Here is a 13,278-nt window from a genome sequence, read left to right as displayed (position 1 = left end):
GTCATCACTATGGATTGGTAGAAGATATAGTTCCTGGCAGAGGTGTAACTTGAAGCTTCTGGGCCCCATTGCAAAACCAGTAACAGGGCCCCCAACTATAATGCTTTATTCATAGTACTGGGCTCCCTATATGGATAAGAGAGGCCTTATGGGCCCCCTAAGGCTCTTGGGCCCGGTTGCAACCGCATTCCCTGCATCCCCTTTAGTTATGCCCCTGGTTCCTGGTAGTCATTGCTCAATGTAGTGAGAGCATTTAACAATGTCAAGCAAGTTGCATAATTGGTTGGCTTGTTTTCTGGGCTATGCGATCAGTGACCTAGAAGAGATAAATAGGATAATCCCTATGATGAGATAGTCTTATTTAGTTCAATTAATATACTTTTTTCTGTTATTGATTGCAAAAGACTTTTAATAGTCCTATTCCCATTTCAATACTTATTTAGATTTGAGGAGATCCCATTGGGAAGTGATATTACAGTAAAGTAATGAGATTCCTCACAGATTTTTAAAAGAAAATGTAGAGAATTTCCAAAGAAAGGTGATGTTCAGATTCTAGAAATCACAGCATGTGCTATTCTGGTCTGTATCATGGATGAGAATTGGACATGCAATGTCCACTGCCCACTGGCGTCAGATAGCACATGGGTGGGATGTCTATGCAATATAAAAGTTGCACCTGAAAATCTCGTACACAACTTGCATATACATGTATGAAAGGGACCTAAAAACTGAAAAAAAACCTTCTAAAGGGGTTGTCCTACTTCTAGATGTTTTGCTGCAGGAAGCAGAAGGCTCTGTACATTGCACAGTGGCCCGCGTTAGTACTGCAGGCTGAGTCCCATTCACTTCAATAGGAGTCAACCTGCAGTACCAATCCAGGCCATTGCACAATGTATGGAACTGTCTGCTTCCTGCACAAAACAGCTAGAATTGGGACAACCCCTTTAAGTAATTTTGTACACATTCCAGGGTTAGCTCCCTCTAATAAAGTTTTCAAGAATGGGTGTGTCATGGACTGATATCAGGAAAGTGTTGTAAAATGAAATTACGTGAGCTGGCGTCATGCTCTAGATACAACTGGGATGGAAGTTCAATCCTACTGAAGGATCATTTCCTTTTGTAAGTTTGTCAGCTGAAAGGAAACATCAAGAATAAAAGTATGGATCTTTCTGTGGTGAAGCTAGGAATTCTGTTCAGTGTCATTTCAGGCACGTTCTCTGCTGCTATTCCAGGTAAGAAGATACTACATTTTACACAGGGGCTATAAAATAGAATATGAGTTTCAAGCATGGATAACAGATTATACCAGTTATATATTCATGCAGCTGGATGGAATTTAACTATGAAACACAATGTAAACTCACACTTGTAGTCAGATCTAGGAAAGACGCTAAATTAATGTGTAGTCTGGTTCATTCAAATATTAGCTAAAGTTAGATATTTTTCCATGTATGCTCTAGTAACTGGATACAATACATTGAAGCGGATTTATAAATGTCTTTGCACTAGTACTCTTGTGGAAAAAGTTGAACATTTTGGCACAAACTGCATTTGCACACATTTTTTAAATTTTGTTTTCATTTTTGTGTCCCTTGATATTTTTTTTAAATGTTGATGGGGCTTAGCTAGAGGTGACGGTCTTCTGCTGCCCAACAAATTTACAGAAGCTGGAGGAAACTATATTGCAAATCTGTACCAGCATGTAGGTGGTATGATTTGATTTTTATGTTAGATAGTCAAAAGATACACCAAATTTTTTAAATTCTTTCTTATATTTGGTGCCTCTTACTCCAGCTCACTTCAGGTTATGATTGTGTGTGTGAGATACTGCTTTTACTCCTAAGATTTATGCAAGGACATTATCACTTTTTGGCCAACATAGATCATTGTTGGGAAAGTTCTAGGGCTACATGGTAGCTTTGGTTGTGCAACATCAAGATCGTATAGTTGCATTGTAAGTAATGATTATGAATGTAGTCCCTTTATTACATACAACATGATATATCTGAGAAATGACAGTTGCTTGCAAGTCTGGGGCCAAAAGATGTGTGTGATTTGTCCAGGGCCAGTTTTAGATAAAGTGTGGCCATGAGCAAAGTTAAGCAAGATCCCGGATTCTGTCTGAAAAACTGCATCAACATAATCACGTTCTGTCAACTCGGTAAACAAAACAAATATAATCATGTTTGACCCCAAATTTCAGAACCCAGGCCAAAACAGACTTTACTAAAAAAAAAAATAAGATCTCAGTCTCCAGCCTATTTTGTACTGCTATGTACATACAGTATCTGCAAAGACAGCAGATGTGACTTTTGCCACTACTGAACAGTATTGTGCTCTGATTCCTAATGTGATGCCCACATTGTGTGGTTCCCAACCAAGGACAACTTAAGGCTACCAGGAATGCTACATGAAAATTGTTGCCTCCCCACCAGTTTAAAGTTTTAATTATCTTAGGTTTACTACATACCGGTAGTACGCTTAATTCTGCTATTACATTTATGTAGATTTGATCCCAAATACATAGATGTGGTACCACAGCCAAGCTTACTATATAGGTATATACTAGAACCAATCTTACTACATAGATATGGTACCAGAACCAGGCTTACTGCATAGGCACTGTAATAGAAATAAGCTTATACTTGCCATTGTCGGGAAAACAAATATCCACTACCAGTGTAAAAAAAAGAACAAAAAACTGATCCATCAAAAGCAGCATACAGTTGGCATACGGTTGTGTCCCCTTTTTATGTAACCTGCAGATTGTTTGCAAATGAACAATTTGGATTTGTTGTGGATTTTGACCCCCTCATTGAACTCAATCGGGAAAATCCAAAATAAATTTGGAACCAATCCACAGCATAAATTGACATGCTGTGAATTTAGAATACACATTTTAGGTCTATTTCTATAGCCAGTGGATATGTTTACTTGAAATCTCATTCACTCCGCTGGTACTGGAAAACTCTGCAGCTTTTCCGCAGCCATTTAGGGTACCGTATATACCGGCGTATAAGACGACTTTTGAACCCCGAAAAATCTGCTCTGCAGTCGGGGGTCGTCTTATGCGCCGGTAATACAAAAAAAAAAAAGTGTAAAAAAAAAAAATTTTATTACTCACCTCCCACGGCGTTCTGTCGCGCTCCGGCAGGATGTCGCTCGCTCCGGCAGGCTGTCGCTCGCTCCTCGTCCCCGCCGCAGCATAGCTTTCTGAATGCGGGGCTTGAAATCCCCGCTTCCAGAAAGCTAATACACACGCCGGCAGCCATGACAGCATTGAATGGCTGTGATTGGCTAAAGCACACGTGGCTTCAGCCAATCACACTATTCAATGACATCATTGAATGGCTGTGATTGGCTGAAGGCGCACGTGTTAGCAATCACACCCATTCAATGATGTCATTGAATAGTGTGATTGGCTGAAGCCACGTGTGCTTTAGCCAATCACAGCCATTCAATGATGTCATGGCTGCCGGCGTGTGTATTAGCTTTCTGGAAGCGGGGATTTCAAGCCCCACATTCAGAAAGCTATGCTGCGGCGGGGACGAGGAGCGAGCGACAGCCTGCCGGAGCGAGCGACATCCTGCCGGAGCGCGACAGAACGCCGTGGGAGGTGAGTAATAAAAATTTTTTTTTTTCTCCACTGAATACCGGCGTATAAGGTGACAGTTGGGGGGTCGTCTTATACGCCCCGTCGCCTTATACGCCGGTATATACGGTATATTCAATAAAGCAGGTAGATTTCAATACAACTCATCCATGCTGCAGTAAAAAATCCGCAGCGGAAATTTACCCACACATGCAAGGTAGATTTTAAATCTGCAACATGTCCATTTATATTGTAAATTTTCACTGTGGATTACACACCTTCAAATGACGGAGGTGAAATCTGTAGAAAATCCACACCAAACTATACTTTAAAACCACATATAACATATGTGGATTTTGCTGTAGATTCATTGTGGACTCTGCTGCGGTACCTCAGCAAAATCTGTAATCGATAGTCCATACAGTGGACAATAGATGCTGTGTGCATGTATACACACATGTATGTAAAAAAACAAACAGAAAAGGGAAGTATCTATAGTTAAAACATAACCTTTATTCTATAGTTTAAAATATATGGTGAATCCACATTAAAATCACCACAGTGTGACCCATGTCACACTGGCATATTTCAAAGCACAACATCACCAATCAATATATCCAGCATCTACAGTCACAAAATACCAAAAGAGATGAAAGATGTAGTTTAACTTATCACTCCCAATGCATAAAAGAACTACCAGCCTAGACTTTCACACTCAGAAGCAGATCCGAGGATACAGGCTTCGGGGTTCCAGAAGTGTCCAGAGTAAGATGTGAACCTTTGTGAAGGGAAAATGGGACCATCAAGTCATTTCCTAATAATCCCTGGTGTCTTTAAGACCTACGCAAATTAAGCGGGGTGATCGCCCTGAAAAGAGTGGCTCTATACTGTTTCTATATTACTACTCCTTCGTGTTCACATGTTATGTCTTGGAGGTTTTTGGAACAGTAGGAGTTGGTTAATTACTCTTAATTTTTTATTTTTTTTTCCTGTGTAAAAAAAACAAATGTAATAGAACAGAAGCAAACAGGCAGCAATCTTTTTTTTAAAAGCTACTGAAAGCAATAGGTAAAAAACAAAATGTTTAATTCCGTCTTTCTGCCCCCAAAACAGAACAGAGAAACGGAATTGTGCGAGAAGGTCCTAACGCAGGTGTGAATGGATGGGCTCTACACACACTTTACATGCATACACAGTGGTATACTGAGGCATTCTTTTACATACAGATACACATGCCTAATTACACACCTACAGGGCCTATATATATAGTATAAAAGATCCACAACAAAAGCAACTGGGAACTTTTGAAAGAATCTCGTCTTTATTAACTTCATGCCATACAAAACAGGATAAAACTAAGGATGCGTTTCGATCCTATACAGGATCTTGATCGAAGTGATCAAGATCCTGTATAGGATTGAAATGTGTCCTTAGTTTTATCCTGTTTTGTATGGCATGAAGTTAATAAAGAAGAGATTCTTTCACAAGTTACCAGTTCCTTTTGTTGTGGATCTTTTATGCTTAAAGTACCCCCTGGGACTGGGCGGTGTGGCTGGAACAAGTGGAACCTTGCCGACACAAAACGAGTGTGGAAGTAAGAAGCTAGGTGAGCTAAAATCCTTTGTTTTTATATATATATATATATATATATAAAGTTAGGAGGGAGTGTACATCTCAACATCTCACCCATGATGGTTTTGTTCATTAAACCTAGTTTACTGAACTGCTTTTCAAGTTTGCTGTTAGGTCCCACTACCAACCTACCCATCACTTAAAAAAAAAATCAAGCCTATCACTCCCTCTCCCTATCCAGTATAGGACTACTTCTTGGTTCCCAGTTAGCTCAGCTGTCTCCACTGAGCTATTGACTGGGATATAAAAGACTGCAAGGCCAGGCAGTCTGGGTCAAAGCGTGAAAGTGAACACAAGTCTACTGTGAACTTTTGATTGTTGATAAATGCTGCATATTATTGCTAGGTGAGTAAAGCATTGTCTAGTTAGTGCCCAGACAGGCAGGTGTTTTATTTGTTTATTGCACAGTGTTTATGTTCTGTAAATGGTTGTTTGTCCAGTGATCTTCTGTTGCTGGAATAAAATAAAGCTGTGTGGACTTTATATGGACTGTATGAGTGACTATGTCCTTGCCAAACCCCACCACCAATGCAGGCAATGCTACTATATAGATATTCACACATAAATACACAGGGATAATTTTGCATGTATGCATACACAAACACATGCATAACTATGAAGTATGGGAAATCTATAGCACAGATAACACTCTGGCCTGGTGACCCCCTAACACTAATTCTTAGAGCATAAAACTTTCAAACCTTTATCAGTGGACTATTTTAAGTATTTATTTACTCCTCTGCTCATTCTGTTCTGGTATTTTTTTAAGTGCAAGTTAATCACATCCATGTCTGTGCCTTCTCATATATTATATATATATATATATATATATATATATGTATGTATGTATGTATGTATGTATGTGTGTATGTATATGTGTACATATATATGTCGTCATACCTGAGGAAGAATCCTGAGCAGGTCCGAAAGCTCCCAATAGCATCATGGATTTTTGTTAGCCATTAAAAGATATCATAGCTACAAGATTACTTGGTTTCTCTTGCTGAGAACAATCACATTTAACTCTACTGCCTAAAACACGGTACCAACATTTTTTCATTTTACACAAACACACACAGACATATTTACACCACCACCAAAACAGCATTCAGTCTTGAAGAAGTGGCCTGTAACCAGCTACTTCTGAAAAGTAGCCATGCCGCTGCAGTGAACACCATCCCTCCTGCTCTATGTCAGCTATGGTGGTGTGCGGAAGTAGACATTCCAAGTGGCTTAGAGTCTGTGGTTGGTTTGAGTGGCCATAGACCCTCTGGTAGCCCGGGTCAGTCGCTCACACTACCAATATTGCAGTTTGTTAGTGGTCCTTTTGTAGCACACCCCCTAGACTGAGAGGAGTCAGAGCAAAGTAAAGTATATACCAGCATGCAGTAGCACTCCTGCTTCCTCCACCTCCGTTTTATGGCCACAAATACGTCCTGCTGTGCTTTTCAGAAGCAGCACTTCCTGACTGTTCTATTTGGACGATCAGCAGCGGCGCAGTTAAACAGCACTGATGGCACAGAGGGCCCCTTTGCAGATGAGGACTCTGGGCAATTGCTCGGTTTGCTCTTTCCTAACGCCAGCCCTGGATTTGCTATGAGTTACACAGCTATTTTAAGATGTGATGTAGGTTAAATCCCTTGCGATTTTAAGATGTGCAACACCCTTTAGACTCAAAAAAGAAAAAATCACTGACCTATCACAATTACTTATTCCCATATTTGATTTCTCTGCTGGAAAAGTGACTTATGAATTGCAAACTGTGACCAAAAATTCATCAGGTTTTGATTTTTTGTGGCTGTTGTGCTGCAGTTACATCTCGTTGTGGGTAGTTATGCTGCTACATTCACAAATCATTACTTGTAATATCGTAAAGTAACCTTATTTTTTGTGTCATGCCACCGAATTCAGACCGTAGACTTAGTGGCAAGTCAAAAGGGAGTTTTCCAGCATAGAGTTCAATGTAAGTCATGTGTGACTGCAACTCATCTGCAACAGTCAGTATTGTGTTTTTTAATGATGAATGATAAAAGCTTCCAAAGAATATCATTATAATCTCAGTCTTTACTTATAGCGGAAGAGAAAACTTCGAAGTTCTGGAATGACAAAATGAGTTCTAGGATTGAGGAAGCTCTAAAATTGAAGCCTATTGAGCACAGGGCCAAAAATCTGATTATCTTCCTGGGAGATGGTAAGATTTTTATGTGGCAAAATAAACAAAAATGACATTTTCCTTTTAATCAGAGGAGTGGAGCCTGACCATGATATCAATAAATGTTGCATGTGAAAGAAACCTCAATAATGGAAGACAAAACAGTAATTGTCAATGTATGCAAAATGATGTTTGGTTACTGCATGATGGAGACAACTTCTTTGGAGAATGAAGCTAACCAGCTTCAGAAGCCCTTGGCTATCAGATGCTAGAAGCTGCGGACAAATAGACCATGTAGTATATTCAAATGACTCGTCATCTGTGTGAGGGCAGACACCCACTGGCGTTTTTTTTCTCTACTGCGCTGAGAGAGTAAGTGAAAACTCTCGCAGTGCAGTGAGAGAAAAAAAAAACGGGATCACGCCGGGATATCGCAGGTCTTTTCAATGGGGCCAGTGGCAGCAGCGCTAGCCCCATTGAAAAGATATGAATGAATAGCTAAGCACTATCTGTAATTGGCTGAGCGCTCAGCCAATAGCTAAGCACTAGCTGCTATTGGCTGACCGCTCAGTCAATCAGCACAGCACTTTCAGGAGGCGGGGATTTTTAAATTCCCGCCTGCTGAAAGTGCTGGATAGCAGTGTCAGGGAGCCAGCAGGAGAATGCGTCTGAGCGGCGGAGAGGTAAGTAATTTTTTAAAAACATTTTTTACCACTTATTGATGCTTTTCAGGGAAGGGCTTATATTTCAAGCCCTTCCCCGAAAAGCATACTGCAGGGTTTACTACGAACCACTGCTTTCAATGGGACTGGCAGCAGCGCCAATTCCATTGAAAGCAATGGGATAGCATGCTGCACGTCTGCCGCAGCTGTCACAGCTGTGGCAGAAGTCCGTGGTATTCTCCATATCTCTTCAATAGGGCTAGCGCTGCTGCTGGCCCCATTGAAAAGACTGGCGATATCCCGGTCTTCTTTCGGCGTCTTTCTAGCGCTGCGAGGCGAGAGTTTTCACGTGCTCTCGCAGTGCAAGAAAGAAAATATCGCCAGTGGGTGTCAGCCCTCATATGTGGAAAGGCTGGGGCTATCAGTGACAGCTGTTCTTTGTTAGCAGCTTTCCACATTGACTTGCCTATTGATTCCATGGTTTTTCGTTTTTCTCTCTTACATTGTAGATTCATATTCCTATAAGACATGAAAACTATGAAAGAACACATATGGAATTAAGTAGTATACAAAAATGTTAAACCAGAATACATTTAATATTTTAGATTCTTCATAGGAGGCTCCTTTTGCTTTGATGACAACTTTGCACGCTCTTACCATTCTCTCAATCAGTTTCACGAGTCACCTGGAATGGTTTTCCAACAGTCTTGAAAGAATTCCCAGAGGTGCTGAGCACTTGTTGGCTGATTTTCCTTCAATCTGTGGTCCGTAATCTCATTTAGGCTTAGGTTGGGTGTTTGTGGAGGTCATGCCATTTGATGATGCACTCCATCACTCTTTTTCTTAGTCATATTGCCCTTACATAGCCCAGAGGAGTATTTGGGATCATCATCCTTTTGAAAAACAAATGATGGTCCTGAGCCTAAAGGGCAGACCAATTGGGGTGACATGTTGCTGCAGAATGCTGTGGTATCCATGCTGATTAAATGTGCCTTAAATTTTTAATAAATCTCCAGCAGAGGTAACTCTCGGTCTTCCTTTCGTGGGGCGCTCCTCACGAAATCCAGTTTCATCATAGTGTTTGATGGTTTTCATGGTGACGCTTGAGAATGCATTCAACATTCTTGAAATATTATGCATTTACTGACCTTCATGTCTTAAAGTAATGATGGACTTCCATTTCTCTTTACTTAGTTGAGTCGTCCTTGCCACAATGTGGATTAGAACAGTAGTTGAATAGGACTTAACATTTGTATGGGTTTGTCTACCAACCCTACCACTGCACAACACAACTGAAGGCCTCAAACACATTAAGAAATGCAAGAACATATTAACTCTTAACAAGGCATACCTGATAATTGGAAACCATTCCAAAGATCATGCAAAGCTGTAATCAAAGGAAAAGGGGTCTACTTTGAAGAATCTAAAACATATTCTGCTTTAACATTTTTTTGTTTACTCCTTAATTCCATATGTGTTTCTTCATAGTTTTCATGTCTTCAATATGAATCTATAATGAAGAAAAAAAAATTATAAAAAACATGGAATGTAGAGGTGTGTCCAAACTTATGACCTTTGGTTTCTTAGTTATTAATGGGAATGAGTTATTGATGGTAAATAAAATCTTTGGGCCACCCATTTGCTATATGTGAAATCTCCATCAGCTGTGAGTTGGCCTAGATTTCAGCTTGAATTTATGCCAGTTTTTGGCATAAATTGTAGCACATCTGAAAGGCTGGTGGTGGCTCTGCTGCCTTACTCTTAAGCTTTTCCATTTTCTTTTTTTAAAAAGTGTCAGAGCTGGGGTAGACATTTAAAAAGTCACGATTTTTGCAACAAACGTGCCGGAATTGTGACTTTTTTGCCATCAAAACTGCCTTCCCAATGAGCGTTGAAGTATATCTCCGTATAACTCAAGGATTGTTTGGATTGAGATGTAATTCTGGCATGTGAATAGTTGTTAAAGAAGGGGATTCCCTTCTATGATGTCCAGATGTACTAATTAACCCCTTTAATTTAATAGTACTATTATCAGTTCTATTTATTTTTGCAATTAACCTTGATTGATAATTTTAAATTAATAAACGTGTTAAAAAATATGTATAAATGAAATACGTTATATTGTTGTGTTATATGCATTTCTCTAAATAGGCATGGGGATTTCTACAGTTACAGCTACTAGAATCTTAGGTGGTCAACTAGAAGGAAAGCTGGGAGAAGAGAATGTACTGACAATGGATACTTTCCCTTACGTCGGATTATCCAAGGTTGTCTCGTCCAAATGTTTTTAATGTTAATTTTAAATTGATATATTTTTCAATACCTGCTTCCAGCATACACATTGTAGATTATTACACTTAGCCTGTAAAACAAAGTGAACTTATAGAGCAGATATATTGCCAATAGTGTAAGTTGAATTTAAGTGTCCATTCAAGGCTGCTTTAACCATAGGGCAAATGCTGTACCTGCGCTGAGCCCCCTGGCACAGCACCACTAGCAATGAGGCCAAAGATTAGTTGCAGCAATCACATGCAGTCTAGCATATGTAGTGGGATGTTATGAGGGTCATGTAAAAATTATTGCCAACACCCCACTACATTTGCAGTTGAACAAAGTCAGAGAAAATATAGTATACAATACGAAAATGGAGGTCATGAGTGTTATCTATAGTATCGTTCATACTTCTGCCAACCAAAAGGTGTTGGCTCTGGTGAAATGACACCATCTTACCAAATACCGTCCTACAACATAAAGTTCTCTCAATGTGAGCAGATTTATTTCAGAAAAATTCACGTTGCTCGTGGAAGGAATGCACAAAAGTGTCACCAAGGCCTTTAAGAAGCATGTGGTGAACAGGTACTGACATACTGGAGGAAACTGTGACAGCCTAGGACTAATCTCACATTGCTGAAGTCCTCCTGCTGCTGGATGAAGGCAGACAATAAATATGTGAAGATTTGGCTGTGGAGATAAACTTTTCATTCAAATCTCTGCATTAAATTGATAGTACACCTGAAAATGCAAAATGTCGCTAGCAGATGGGTTCCACGCAACCTTTTGGAGGTTCAAGATTGGCACTGAATGGAAGTGTGTAAAGTCTAATCTGCACTGGATTGGAGCCCAGGTGTAGCAACCGAGACGGACTGGAGAGTAGTCAGGAGGAAACCAGGTCATTAGCAGGTGGTCACGATTGCAGTGCAGAGGATGAGGAAGGAAGCGTAGTCAAGTGGATGCGGGGTCGTTAGCAGGTGGTCACGGTTGCAGTAGAGAGGATGAGGCAGGATGCATAGTCAAGTGGAAGCTGGGTCGTTAGCTGGTGGTCACAGTTGTAATAGCAGAGAAGCAAACAGCAATAGAGCATGACTACAGGCTGGGTGCTCAATAATCACGCACTGAAGCAGTGGCAGGGCTAGGCTTATATGGGAAGTGCAAACAGAAACAAAGGCTGGGTCTGGACCAGGAGGCAGGAACTAGGTAACTGGCACATATAGAACAAGGCACGTTTTCAGCAAGAGAACTATCCAAGTCCTGATAGTCTAGCAGAGAGAGCTGCCGACTGGAATGGTTGTGGGTTCAAGCCCTGACAAAGTTTCTGCTTGATATGACAAAAACAAATCTTTTCTGAGACATATCACAATTGATAAGACATTAGCCCTGAGCTATGAGCCTCAGATGACAAGGCATGGGAAAGAAATATGCACACATTGAGCGAAGATTATGCTAAAGGGTTGTATTTGTTGGGATGGAGTCATTTGATGGGTGCTAACACCTTCCGGTTGATGAAAGTAGTATGAACGATACTATAGATAACACTCATGACTTCGATTTTTGTAATAGTAGTATATAAGACCTTTTCTCTGACTTTATAGTTCAAATGTAGCGGGATGTTGCCAATAAATTTTACATGTACCCCCAGTAGTGATTGACAGTCATACAGAGATTGTTGTCAATCACTCATAGGACTGCCCATTGGACTGTTTAGCTCAGAATTAGCAAAAGCTTAATAAGCATAAAACACAAGTTATAATGAATCTTTCCCCATAAAACTATATATCAACCTTTTCAGCTTCTCCTGCTCTGCAACATGCTGACTGCATTTTGGACATCATATTCAAGTTGACAGATTCCTGTTAAGGAGGAGCCAACATTACTGGAAAGACACAGCACATCTTTTGTATGGAATAAAAGTAGTTTGAAAGCATGTTCAAGCCTTTTAACATATGGCTTGTAAAAACAATCTGCAAATGTTGTGCTATACCATGCCAATTTCTATGAATATAGCTTTAGTGACTAAAATGTAAATTTAGCTTATTTGTCCACTTCTGATTGATAGTGAAAGAAAGTTACAATCCTTTTTAAATTACTCTTTAACCCTTGCCCAACACAGCCAGTCTTGTTGGCAATATTTTTGCTTTTAATTCTAATAATCTAAGAGCCACAACTCTTATTTTCCCAGTAACATAGCTGTGTCAGTGAAATTTTGCGTACAGCACCAATCAGGCCCACCCCGATGCCCCGTTGCCGGCGGTAAAGAAGAAACACCACACACGGGGGTCTGGTATAGTTCCTCACACGGGGACATAACTGCGCACTTTATTACAGATTACATGGAATCTTATAGCCTTTGGTCACATCACTAGGAATGGGTAATGGTCTCATTGGCTCAAATCCACTGCATAACCATATATGTGATGTCCGCAGTTCCGCCTGAGGCAGTGTTAGTCATATACGTAGTTAAACAGTCGTTATCTAGATACTGGGAAAATAGCCAAGCACGCGGCCTTCGTATCCGGTTCTGTATCACCTCTGAATTTCTGGACACATCTCTCTCAGCCTTGCAAAGCCTGGGCATATCTGATATGATTTTTAAGGCTGCATATTAAGTTTTTTTGTACTATAGCATAGAATTAGTATGTATAGAAAAATAGAATTAGTATACATATAAAAAGACAGACACATAACGATATATATATATATTCGTATTTTCTACCTACAAATGTATATATTTCCCTTTCAGCTGTATGAGGGCTTGTTTTTTTCTATAGAATAGGTTGTATTTTTAATGGCATCATTTAATGCACTATATGATGTATTGAAATACTTTCAACAGTTTTTTTTGTGAGGGGGAAGGGAAAAAAATACAATTATGCCTGTTTTGGGGTTCCTTTTTTATAGAGTTCATTGTGTGGTAAAAAGCATATGTTAACTTGATTCAGTAGGTCAGTAAGATTATGGCGATA

At 39.9% G+C, this 13,278-nt stretch overlaps 1 protein-coding gene across 1 annotated transcript in view; it reads left to right on the top strand.

Annotated features, from left to right (window-relative positions):
* Positions 1 to 4,953: 4,953 nt before the first annotated feature.
* The window catches only part of LOC136632035 (intestinal-type alkaline phosphatase-like), a 53,863-nt gene continuing 45,538 nt past the window's right edge, over positions 4,954 to 13,278 (top strand). Inside the window, exons 1-4 of the mRNA XM_066606641.1 lie at positions 4,954 to 5,001; positions 5,120 to 5,198; positions 7,299 to 7,415; positions 10,190 to 10,305. Coding sequence (XP_066462738.1) covers positions 4,954 to 5,001; positions 5,120 to 5,198; positions 7,299 to 7,415; positions 10,190 to 10,305 — 360 coding nt within the window. The remainder of the gene's footprint in view (positions 5,002 to 5,119; positions 5,199 to 7,298; positions 7,416 to 10,189; positions 10,306 to 13,278) is intronic.

The sequence above is a fragment of the Eleutherodactylus coqui genome, chromosome 1, assembly GCF_035609145.1.
Source record: "Eleutherodactylus coqui strain aEleCoq1 chromosome 1, aEleCoq1.hap1, whole genome shotgun sequence".
In the NCBI taxonomy this organism is placed as follows: Eukaryota; Metazoa; Chordata; class Amphibia; order Anura; family Eleutherodactylidae; genus Eleutherodactylus; species Eleutherodactylus coqui.
This window is presented reverse-complemented; position numbering and strand designations above follow the sequence as displayed.